The 12828-nt window shown below is 40.9% G+C and overlaps 1 protein-coding gene across 4 annotated transcripts in view; it reads right to left on the reverse strand.

The window, feature by feature from the left end:
- The window catches only part of sgcd (sarcoglycan, delta (dystrophin-associated glycoprotein)), a 523297-nt gene that overhangs the window by 184159 nt on the left and 326310 nt on the right, over positions 1 to 12828 (reverse strand). For all 4 annotated transcript variants that reach the window (XM_062048869.1, XM_062048870.1, XM_062048868.1 and 1 more), the window contains exon 2: positions 4884 to 5069. In XM_062048869.1, coding sequence (XP_061904853.1) covers positions 4884 to 5069 — 186 coding nt within the window. The remainder of the gene's footprint in view (positions 1 to 4883; positions 5070 to 12828) is intronic.

Consider the following 12828-nt stretch of genomic DNA (forward strand, 5'->3'; position numbering starts at 1 on the left):
CGATAACTTGTTTATAGAAGTCTTCATTATTTTCTTTTTTCCTTTTTAAAAGTCTCTGTCTCGATGGAGATATTCCTTTAATTATTACCTCCTGCTTCCATTGAAAGTCCAGTTTAGAAAACTGTTTTATTTTAGATACCGGTATGTAATCCTCCATGTTAAAAGGGGAACAAAATAATCTCTTGCTGCGTGTGTTCACTTCTTCTGCAGTACCGGAAGTCGCAAGAAGGATCACTAGCGCGGCAGCGCCCTCTACCACCAGGAGGCGGGAGTCATTTAATGACATACAGTATTTCACACACGCAGCTACGGTATATTAATAAAACATAGCTGCTTACTGTTCTCTTTAGTATACTGTACCGGTATTCAATAGCTTGGACCTTAAATCCTACTGAATAGCTCTTTATCTTTTTTCCTTTGTGCGATTGTAAACTACTGAAAGCAGCTTCCTCCATTTTGAAAATGAGGACAGATGCGTCACTCGTGACGTAACGAATTTGACCCAGTGGAAGTTCTCGCCGTATGCTAAATATTTTGCGAAACGAGTTTGACCCGGTGAAAATTATAGACATGCGATAATAAAATTAATATTTTGCGAAACGAATTTGATCCGGCTTCAATAATAAACCGGCGATAAGGCCAAGCATGCGTTAATTATTTTGAGAAACGAGTTTGACCCGGCAGTAATTCTAGACGTGCGAATACTATATTCCCTGCGCCAATTCAAGGAAATACGGTAGATCCAACGAATCAATAATTGATTTTAATCGATTTAATCGATTAGTTGTTGCAGCCCTACTCCTGTCATTTAAAAATTATTGGACTAATGTTTTTTTGTATAGGTCCTTAAAAACAACAGACTTAGCATCTAAGAGACCGTTGACTAGCTTTTTCAAAGTAGGTCCTAAAAACAGCAGAGAGCGTTTTACATATAAGAAAACTTTGACAAGCATTTTTAGTGCAGATCCTTAAAAACAGCAAACCTGGCATTTAAAGGATCTTTGACTAGCTTTTTCACGATAGCCAGCAGAGAGCTCTTGTCATATAGAAGATCTTTGAGTAGCATTTATTGTTCAAATCATTAAAAACAGCAAAGCTGGCATTTAAAATCCCTTCATTAGCTTTTTCACGGTAGGTCTTAAAAACAGCAGAACACTCTTGCCATATAGAAGATGGCATATAACATATTTTTACTAATGTTTTCACAGAAGGTAAAAAACATCAGAGGGTTCCTGTCATTTAAAAGTTCTTTGAGTAACGTTTGTAGTGTAGGTCCTTAAAAACAGCAGACTTGACATCTAAAGATCTTAGATCATTTTTTTCACACCAGGTCCTAAAACAGCAGACAGCTCTTGTCATACATCCACCCATCCATTTTCTACCGCTTGTCCCTTTCGGGGTGGCAGGGGGTGCTGGAGCCTATCTCAGCTGCATTCGGGCGGAAGGCGGGGTACACCCTGGACAAGTCGCCACCTCATCGCAGGGCCAACACAGATAGACAGACAACATTCACACTCACATTCACACACTAGGGCCAATTTTAGTGTTGCCCCTTGTCATACAGTCGTGGTCAAAAGTTTACATACACTTGTAAAGAACATAATGTCATGGCTGGCCTGAGTTTCCAATACTTTCTACAACTCTTATTTTTTGTGACAAGAGTGATTGGAGCACATACTTGTTGGTCACAAAAAACTTTAATGAAGTTTGGTTTTTTTATGAACTTATTATGGGTCTACTGAAAATGTGACCAAATCTGCTGAGTCAAAAGTATACATACAGCAATGTTAATATTTGGTTGAGAATAATTTCGCCACACCTGGTGTGTGTGTGACAATCATTGGTACTTTAACTTGAACTTGTCCCTTGGCAAGTTTCACTGCAATAAGGCGCTTTTGGTAGCCGTCCACAAGCTTCCGGTTGAATTTTTGACCACTCCTCTTGACGAAATTGGTGCAGTTCAGCTAAATTTGTTGGTTTTCTGACATGGACTTGTTTCTTCAGCATTGTTTACACGTTTAAGTCAGGACTATGGGAAGGCCATTCTAAAACCTTAATTCTAGCCTGATTTAGCCATTCCTTTACCACTTTTGACGTGTGTTTGGGGTCGTCGTCCTGTTGGGACACCCAACTGCACCCAAGACCCAACCTCCGGGCTGGAGAAGATCCTTAAAACTTTGTGAAAGATCTTTGATAAGTTCTTAGTATAGAACCTTGAAAACAGAAGCCCTACCTCTAGCATATAAATGATCTTTGCTCCTGACTTATAGAAGATCTTTGACTGTTATTTTTAGATAAGGTCCTTAAAGGCCTACTGAAACCCACTACTACCGACCACGCAGTCTGATAGTTTATATATCAATGATGAAATCTTAACATTGCAACACATGCCAATACGGCCGGGTTAACTTATAAAGTGACATTTTAAATTTCCCGGCAAACTTCTGGCTGAAAACGTTTCGATATGATGACGTTTGCGCGTGACGTCAACTGTTGAAGCGGAAGTATTCGGAGCCCATTGAATCCAATACAAAAAGCTCTGTTTTCATCTCAAAGTTCCACAGTATTCTGGACATCTGTGTTGGTGAATCTTTTGCAATTTGTTTAATGAACAATGAAAACTGCAAAGAAGAAAGTTGTAGGTGGGATCGGTGTATTAGCGGCGGACTACAGCAACACAACCAGGAGGACTTTGAGGATAGCAGACGCGCTAGCCGAACGACCTCACCTTGACTTCCTCCGTCTCCGGGCCGCCGACCGCATCTGTGATCGGGTGAAGTCCTTCGTCGTACCGTCGATCGCTGGAACGCAGGTGAGCACGGGCGTTGATGAGCAGATGAGAGCTGGCGTAGGTGCAGAGCTAATGTTTTTAGCATAGCTCTGTCGAGGTTCCGTAGCTAAGTTAGCTTCAATGGCGTCGTTAGCAACAGCATTGTTAAGCTTCGCCAGGCTGGAAAGCATTAACCGTGTAGTTACATGTCCAGAGTTTGGTAGTATTGTTGATCTTCTGTCCATCCTTCCAGTTAGGGGCTTATTTGTTTTGTTTCTATATGCAGTTAAGCCCGATGCTATCACGTTAGCTCAGTAGCTAAAGTGCTTCGTCGATGTATTGTCGTGGAGATAAAAGTCACTGTGAATGTCCATTTCGCGTTCTCGACTCTCATTTTCAAGAGGATATAGTATCCGAGGTGGTTTAAAATACAAATCCGTGATCCATAATAGAAAAAGGAGAGAGTGTGGAATCCAATGAACCCTTGTACCTAAGTTACGGTCAGAGCGAAAAAAGATACGTCCTGCACTGCACGCTAGTCCTTCACTTTGACGTTCCTCATCCACAAATCTTTCATCCTCGCTCAAATTAATGGGGTAATCATCGCTTTCTCTGTCCGAATCGCTCTCGCTGCTGGTGTAAACAATGGGGAAATGTGAGCAGCCCTTCCTCCGGTGACGTCACGCTACTTCCGGTAGGGGCAAGGCTTTTTTTTTTATCAGAGACCAAAAGTTGCGAACTTTATCGTCGTTGTTCTATACTAAATCCTTTCAGCAAAAATATGGCAATATCGCGAAATGATCAAGTACGACACATAGAATGGATCTGCTGTCCCCGTTTAAATAAAAGAAAAATCATTTCAGTAGGCCTTTAACTGGATTGCGTTTTTGCAGTAGGTCCCAAAATCCACAGAGCTTTTGTCATAGAGAATATATTTGACTGGTGTTTCAAAAACAGCATGCCTGACACATAAAGGGTCTTTTAACGAGTGTTTTTACAGCCGGCCCTTAAAAACAACATAGCACTCATGTCATATACCAGGGGTCGGCAACCCAAAATGTTGAAAGAGCCATATTGGACCAAAAATACAAAAACAAATCTGTCTGGAGCCGCAAAAAATTAAAAGCCATATTACATGTGTCATGAGATATAAATGTAATTAAGAGGACTTAAAGGAAACTAAATGACCTCAAATATAGCTACAAATGAGGCATATGCAATATGTACATATAGCTAGCCTAAATAGCATGTTAGCATCGATTAGCTTGCAGTCACGCAGTGACCAAATATGTCTGATTAGCACTCCACACAAGTCAATAACATCAACAAAACTCACCTTTGTGCACTCATGTCCAACGTTAAAAGTGTGGTGGACAAAATGAGATAGAAAAAGTGGCATAAAACACGTCCTAGAAAGTCGGAGAAAGTTATACATGGAAACAAACTATACGGCGAGTTCAAGGACCGCCAAAATTAGTAGGACAAAACGGCGCTCGCCAAATACTCGAATCAGTGAAGCATGTTTAATATAAACAGTGTGATTTATAACAATTAGCGAGGTTTATGTCATGTTTGTCCTCCCACAGAAAACATTCTGAAACAAAAAAATTGATTTTTTTCCCCTCATCTTTTTCCATTCTTCATACATTTTTGAAAAATCTCCAGAGAGCCACTAGGGCGGCGCTAAAGAATAGAGCCGCGGGTTGCCGACCCCCGTCCTATACAGTCGAGGGTCTTTAACATGGTCCACGCGCCACGCCGTCCCGTGGCGCGGGGACCGTGTTAAAGACCCTCGACTGTATTGGGAGAGTGGCCGTGCTAGCAACCTGAGGGTACCTGGTTCGACCCACACCTTCTACCAACCTAGTCACGTCCGTTGTGTCCTTGAGCAAGAAACTTCACCCTTGCTCCTGATGGGTCGTGGTCAGGGCCTTGCATGGCAGCTCCCGCCATCATTGTGTGAATGTGAATGGGTGAATGTGTCAAAGTGCTTTGAGTACCTTGAAGGTAGAACAGCGCTACACAAGTATAACCCACTTACCATTTATCCTTCACCCTATGTGCTGTGTTTTTGTCCACAGTTTGCATGTAAGCGTAAGAAAAGCGGACTTACGATGGTGAAGTTCATGACCTTAAGGATCCAGATGGTGAGTGCCAGGTTGATGAGGATGAGGATCATCAGCAGCAGCACGAAGAAGTAAAGGCAGCGTTTCCTCCAGCCGTAGATTCCCACTTTGTACACTTGTGGTTTGTCTGAAGTCTGGACATTGTTCCTATGACTGCACTGTTCCTGGGTCATCTGGTTAAGGACACAGAGGGAGGAGGGCAGTCAGCACATGCTTGTAATTACAAAGCGGGCGCTTCCATTACACCACATTAGCGGCCGCATTATGCAAATGACTTCAACTGGGCTGCCTGATTGATTCGACAGCCTCGTAAATCGGAGCGACTTTTGGTCCTGGTGGACGGCGGACCCCGCGTTGAATCTCAGCAGCTGGCGTCAAGAGGACTCGTCGGGTCTTCTTGTTGAGGTTTGGAGCTAATTAGCCCTTGACACGTGAATCCTGCGTTACGTGAGCCAAGATGTTTTGCTGGCTGCACCGAGTAAACTTCAGTAAAATATTCTTCAAAATGTTGTAGACAAAATGCTACATGTCTTGAGGTCAGTAAATGCAACAGTTTGTGTGTATTGTTTCGCCTCAGTGAGTGTTGTTGTATCTTCTGGTTCGGATTTTCTTCCGATTGGCCTTTTGGTTGCCACCTGGTGTTCTAGCATACACATTACAGACTGATGCCGGAATTTTACGTAACGATGGACCGTATTTGAACCGCTCGGCTTAGACTTATTCACAAATGTACTTTTATAATTGACACTATTTTTATAGTTTTGAATCTTTAAAATCAGAGGTGTCAAACTAATTTTAGATCGGGGGCCACATGGAGAAAAATCTACTCCCAAGTGGGCCGGACTGGTAAAATCCCGGCGCGATAACTTAAAAATAAAGACAACTTCAGATTGTTTTCTTCGTTTAAAAATAGAACAAGCACATTCTGAAAATGTAGAAATCATAATGTTGTTGGGTTTTTTTTTCTACACTTTTTTGATTGATTGATTGAGAAGTTTATTGACATATTAAAGACATCTTAAAGAATGAAATCCATGTAATGCTTTAAAAAGGCAAATGGATGGCACAAAAAGCCAAAAGGCTTGTTTCCATTGTGGTCCATTAAATATTTAACTTAGATTAGATTTGTTTATTTCAAAGGGGACAATGCAATTTCATAAAACACATGACTACACATGGTTAAAAAAAAGCCCGAATTAGCCAGAAGGCAAGTTTCCATCTATAGTCCCCTGGCCATGATGTAAAAACGGCAGTAAAATTACAATTTAAAAGAAAAAGAAACGAAAGAGAGAGAGATAAAGAAAAAAAGCACACAATACATATACTATATGATAAAAAATTAAATACAACATGACAACATAACATTTATCTTAGCATCAAAACAGGCTAATCTTTTAGTGCTGGCAGGTGTAGGTGTTGAAAAGCCACATTTTTTAAATTTTTATGTGAAGGCCTTGTAAGTTGTGACCAGTTCAACCTCCTCAGGTACTGAGTTCCACACATTTGCACTCACCCACTTATTGAAAGTGCTCCTGCGCGGTTAATAGTATTCTACCTTTATTTGTCGTTATTTATACTTTCTGAATAAATGATGTGATAATGTTCATCAGTCAACACATTGGTGTTAATTTTCAATTTATCAGGATAAAAAAATACTATCAAAATCAAAGTACAGGATGTACTGATGTACTAACATCATGTGTTTTTATTTTTGTTTTTTTTTTTTACATATATAGCATAATCTACTAAGACAGTGGTCCCCAACCACCGGGCTGCGGCCCGGTACCGGTCCGTGGATCGATTGGTACCGGGCCGCACAATAAAAAAAAAAATTAAATAAATAAAATATATTATTATTTTTATTTTTATTAAATCAACATAAATAAACACAAGACACACATACAATTAGTGCACCTACATTATACATCAATATAGATACAGTACGTAAGCACACATGATAGTATTTTTTTACGACAAACCCCCCCCCCCCCCCCCCAAACCCCGTGGGACAAATTTACAAGCGTTGACCGGTCCGCGGTTCCAAAAAGGTTGGGGACCACTGTACTAAGATACAAAGAATTGCTATTGCGACATCTAGTGGACACATTTACAACAGCAGTGTCTTTCATTAAAAAATTCCGGCTCATTTTTATACTTTGCAAACTCATCCCGCAGGCCGGATAAAACCTGTTTGCGGGCCTTACGTGTAACACTCCTGCTTCAAATGGAACCAAGTGGCGGTTGTACGGAACGTAACGTCCTCGCTCATCCCCCTCCAAAACCTGCCGGAGCTTGACGTGCACCTCCGAGTAATTCCAACCTTGTGTTTAAGGCGACGTTAACCGCAGGGCGGTGATTGGTCGGCATGTACAAACCCCGTTTCCATATGAGTTGGGAAATTTTGTTAGATGTAAATATAAACGGAATACAATGATTTGCAAATCATTTTCAACCCATATTCAGTTGAATATGCTACAAAGACAACATATTTGATGTTCAAACTGATAAACTTTTTTTTTTGTGCAAATAATCATTAACTTTAGAATTTGATGCCAGCAACACGTGACAAAGAAGTTGGGAAAGGTGGCAATAAATACTGATAAAGTTGAGGAATGCTCATCAAACACTTATTTGGAACATCCCACAGGTGAACAGGCAAATTGGGAACAGGTGGGTGCCATGATTGGGTATAAAAGTAGATTCCATGAAATGCTCAGTCATTCACAAACAAGGATGGAGCGAGGGTCACCACTTTGTCAACAAATGCGTGAGCAAATTGTTGAACAGTTTAAGAAAAACCTTTCTCAACTAGCTATTGCAAGGAATTTAGGGATTTCACCATCTACGCTCCGTAATATCATCAAAGGGTTCAGAGAATCTGGAGAAATCACTGCAAGTAAGCAGCTAAGCCCGTGACCTTCGATCCCTCAGGTTGTACTGCATCAACAAGCGATATCAGTGTGTAAAGGATATCACCACATGGGCTCAGGAACACTTCAGAAACCCACTGTCAGTAACTACAGTTGGTCGCTACATCTGTAAGTGCAAGTTAAAACTCTCCTATGCAAGGCGAAAACCGTTTATCAACAACACCCAGAAACGCCGTCGGCTTCGCTGGGCCTGAGCTCATCTAAGATGGACTGATACAAAGTGGAAAAGTGTTCTGTGGTCTGACGAGTCCACATTTCAAATTGTTTTTGGAAACTGTGGACGTGGTGTCCTCCGGACCAAAGAGGAAAAGAACCATCCGGATTGTTATAGGCGCAAAGTTGAAAAGCCAGCATGTGTGATGGTATGGGGGTGTATTAGTGCCCAAGACATGGGTAACTTACACATCTGTGAAGGCGCCATTAATGCTGAAAGGTACATACAGGTTTTGGAGCAACATATGTTGCCATCCAAGCAACGTTACCATGGACGCCCCTGCTTATTTCAGCAAGACAATGCCAAGCCACGTGTTACATCAACGTGGCTTCATAGTAAAAGAGTGCGGGTACTAGACTGGCCTGCCTGTAGTCCAGACCTGTCTCCCATTGAAAATGTGTGGCGAGTTATGAAGCCTAAAATACCACAATGGAGACCCCCGGACTGTTGAACAACTTAAGCTGTACGTCAAGCAAGAATAGGAAAGAATTCCACCTGAGAAGCTTAAAAAATGTGTCTCCTCAGTTCCCAAACGTTTACTGAGTGTTGTTAAAAGGAAAGGCCATGTAACACAGTGGTGAACAGTGTTTGGATCCCACTGTACGCAATATCTGAAGAGCATGGAAAAAAGCATTTCACTGTGGTGTACTCTGCATGTGACGAATAAAACCCTTGAACCTTGACCTTCTAGTTTACATGTATTTATGTGCCGTATTTTTCGCACCATAGGGCGCACCGGATTATAAGGCGCACTGCCGATGAGCGGGTCTATGTAGGTTTATTTTCATACAAAAGGCGCACCGGATTATAAGGCGCATTAAATGAGTCATATTCATATTTTTTTTTTCTAAATGTAAAACACTTCCTTGTGGTCTACATCAGTGTTTTTCAACCTTTTTTGAGCCAAGGCACATTTTTTGCGTTGAAAAAATCCGAAAGCACACCACCAGCAGAAATCATAAAAAAACTAAACTCAGTTGACAGTAAAAAGTCGTCGTCGCAGTTGTTGGATATGAATTTAAACCATAACCAAGCATGCATCACTATAGCTCTTGTCTCAAATTAGGTGTACTGTCACCACCTGTCACATCACGCCATGACTTATTTGGAGTTTTTTATGTTTTCCTGTGTGTAGTGTTTTAGTTCTTGTCTTGCGCTCCTATTTTGGTGGCCTTTTTCTCTTTTTTTGGTATTTTCCTGCAGCAGTTTCATGTCTTCCTTTGAGCGATATTACCCGCATCTACTTTGTTTTAGCGATCAAGAATATTTCAGTTGTTTTTATCCTTCTTTGTGTGGACATTGTTATGTCATGTTCGGATGTACATTCGGATGCTGTCTTTGCTCCACAGTAAGTCTTTGCTGTTGTCCAGCATTCTGTTTTTGTTTACTTTGTAGCCAGTTTCGTTCTGCAAAGCCTTCCCTAAGTTTCACTGCCTTTTCTTAGGGGCACTCACCTTTTGTTTATTTTTGGTTTAAGCATTAGACACTTTTTTACCTGCACGCTGCCTCCCGCTGTTTCCGACATCTACAAAGCAATTAGCTACAGGCTGATATGGAAGAGTATTACATGGTTATGCTGCCGAGCTCTTGACAGCACCGACACTCAACAACAACACATAATTTGCAGACTATAATTACTGGTTTGCAAAAAATATTTTTAACCCAAATAGGTGAAATTAGATAATCTCCCACGGCACACCAGACTGTATCTCACGGCACACTAGTGTGCCGCGGCACAGTGGTTGAAAAACACTGGTCTACATAACATGTAATGGTGGTTCTTTGGTCAAAATGTTGCATAGATTATGTCTTACAGATCATCTTCAATTTGCTTTCTGACAATCGCTTAAGTATACGCCATTTTGTGGGCGGTCTTATTTACGTGGCTCACCTTCGACATGGTCTTCTCCCCGTCATCTTTGTTGTAGCGGTGTAGCGTGCAAGGACGGGAGTGGAAGAAGTGTCAAAAGATGGATCTAACTGTTTTAATGACATTCAGACTTTACTTATTCAGTAACAGAGTGCAACTAGTGCAAAACTGTACGACCGGAACTCTTAATAACTAAAGTTCCGTGGGTGAGTTATGTAAACCCACAACACCGGTAGTTTTTGGCGCTTTCATAGCGAGTCTACTGACAGATATGCTAGAACTTTACACTACTTTATATTAGAAATGGCAACTGGTTAGCCAGGAATGTCCCGTAACAAGAAGATAGAGACAAAGAAGACTACAGACTACAATGGCGGACGCGCGCGCAGTTTCAGGACTTATGCAGATCCCAAATACACATCAGCAGGTACCAGAAGGTAAGAAAAGTTGGTTTTGCATAATATTGCGTAACAAAACGCCAGATAATATGTCTGCTAATAGGTGCCATATTGCGGTCCTTATACACACAGCGTAATAATACCGTATGTCGAAGAGTACGTCTGACTGCTGTAGCCGTAACGCGCCGCCAATCCATCAAGTGGTGCGGCTTTATAGCTTATCAAAGTCGTATTAAAACATTTTTATGGATATTTGAGCGCTGTGTGTAATGTTCTATGCTTTCAATGGAACATGTACAATTTTGGTGTTGTTTACTTGAGTCATATTGCTGTCTACACTAGAGATGTCCGATAATATCGGCCTGCCGATATTATCGTCCGATAAATGCTTTAAAATGTAATATCGGAAATTATCGGTATCGTTTTTTTTTATTATCGGTACCGGTTATTTTTTAAATTTTGTATTTTTTTAAATTAAATCAACATAAAAAAACACCAGATACACTTACAATTAGTGCACCAACCCAAAAAAACTCCCTCCCCCATTCACACTCATTCACACAAAAGGGTTGTTTCTTTCTGTTATTAATATTCTGGTTCCTACCTTATATATCAATATGTATCAACACAGTCTGCAAGGGATACAGTCCGTAAGCACACATGATTGTGCGTGCTGCTGGTCCACTAATAGTACTAACCTTTAACAGTTAATTTTACTCATTTTCATTAATTACTAGTTTCTATGTAACTGTTTTTATATTGTTTTTCTTTCTTTTTTATTCAAGAAAATGTTTTTAATTTATTTATCTTATTTTATTTTATTATTTAAAAAAAAAAAGGACCTTATCTTCACTATACCTGGTTGTCCAAATTAGGCATTATAATGTGTTAATTCCACGACTGTATATATCAGTATCGGTTGATATCGGTATCAGTAATTAAAGAGTTGGACAATATCGGAATATCGGATATCGGCAAAAAGCCATTATCGGACATCCCTAGTCTACACATATCTCTTGTGTGTGACTGCCATCATATTGCAATCTACACGTATCTCTTATCACACTTATCATTTCACTGTGTACCAAATAACATATCTTCGAGGTCGGTAAGCGCAACCAAAATTATTCCGTACATCAGGCGCACCGGGTTATAAGGCGAACTGTCGAGTTTTGAGAAAATGAAAGGATTTTAAGTGCGCCTTATAGTCTGAAAAATACGGTAAAACATCAATACTTATTTTTAAAAAATCTTCTTGAAATCTTGTGCTTTTTTAGGTTAAGGGTATAAGGGAAACCTCAAAACATTGATAGCAAATTCATAAAAACACAAGTTGATTCAATGTTATAAAAAAATACAACTTCAATTGAGAATTATGACATTTTAGCGATTACAAAAAAAGCCAGCGAAACCCCGGAGGGACTTACTACTATTTGCACTCAGAAAGCTAAACAGCTCGTTAACGAAAGTTGAACACTGTGACTGTGATTCAGGTCTAACTCCAGGTCACTGGTGTGAGTGACAGGAGGACAAGCTGGGACTCCGGCAGTCATTTGGCGCCACCCAAATACAAAATGTCTTTTTTTTCTCATGGATTTTCTTCAGGGAAAACCGTTCCTGTAACCACAAAAAAAAAAAAAAAAAGTGTCCGACCGTAGAGAGACTCATTAGCCTGAACAATTTCGCCAAACTTTTCCACTCAGCTGATCCCATCAAAGCACTAATGCTCTGTTTACCCGCACGTTGTGCCTCGCCGCATTACAAACTGCCCCTGGCCGTCGGCCATCATTTTTGTAGCGCCGCAGAGAAGCGGCCATTGTCCTGGTACTGATCCACCAGCAGTCCATAAAAAGGCTTAATAGGCAGCTGCCTGGCCGCTTGGCAGTCAGCAAGCAGCCAATAACATTTTGTAAAAAACTCCTTTTTCTGTGTAATCAGAGCCAGGCTTTGTTTGGGACCCTGGCTGTCTCCCCCCCTCCGGTTGGTTGAACGGCACAAACCGGGTCTAATAGTTTGTTTTGTTCCCTCCCGGCAACTCTTTATTTCACTCAATTAAAATCGGATCAAATCTTATTCTTATTTTTAGCTCTCGAGGCGATAAAGCGTCCATCAAACAGCCTTTGTTCCTCTCCTCGTGGATTAAGCTTTGGACTTGAATAAATATATCATGAGCCAAAGTTGAAGTCGAATAAAGCGAATTCTCCCTGCTTGCTTTAGCTCCCCGGCTCCTGATCTCCCTCTTGTCCATCAGCCATTTTTATCTGCCGTCATCCCCCAATAAACAGAAAAAAAAAAGCGGCGCCGGGCGCTCCCTTGTCTTCTGTCATTTGTTTCAGTTAGCAGCTAATGTGTGCCGTTGTCAAAAACAATTCGCCCCGCACGTACTCCTAAACCGACGAGGACTGTAAATTGTGTTTTAGTCTGAGAGTTATTAGGGCCATTACGCTGCCGCTTGAAGTGCCTCCTCATCCTCACAGTCACACAATTAGGATGATCATTAATCGCTATCAGCACATCGAC

Source organism: Entelurus aequoreus, linkage group LG05 (genome assembly GCF_033978785.1).
Source record: "Entelurus aequoreus isolate RoL-2023_Sb linkage group LG05, RoL_Eaeq_v1.1, whole genome shotgun sequence".
In the NCBI taxonomy this organism is placed as follows: Eukaryota; Metazoa; Chordata; class Actinopteri; order Syngnathiformes; family Syngnathidae; genus Entelurus; species Entelurus aequoreus.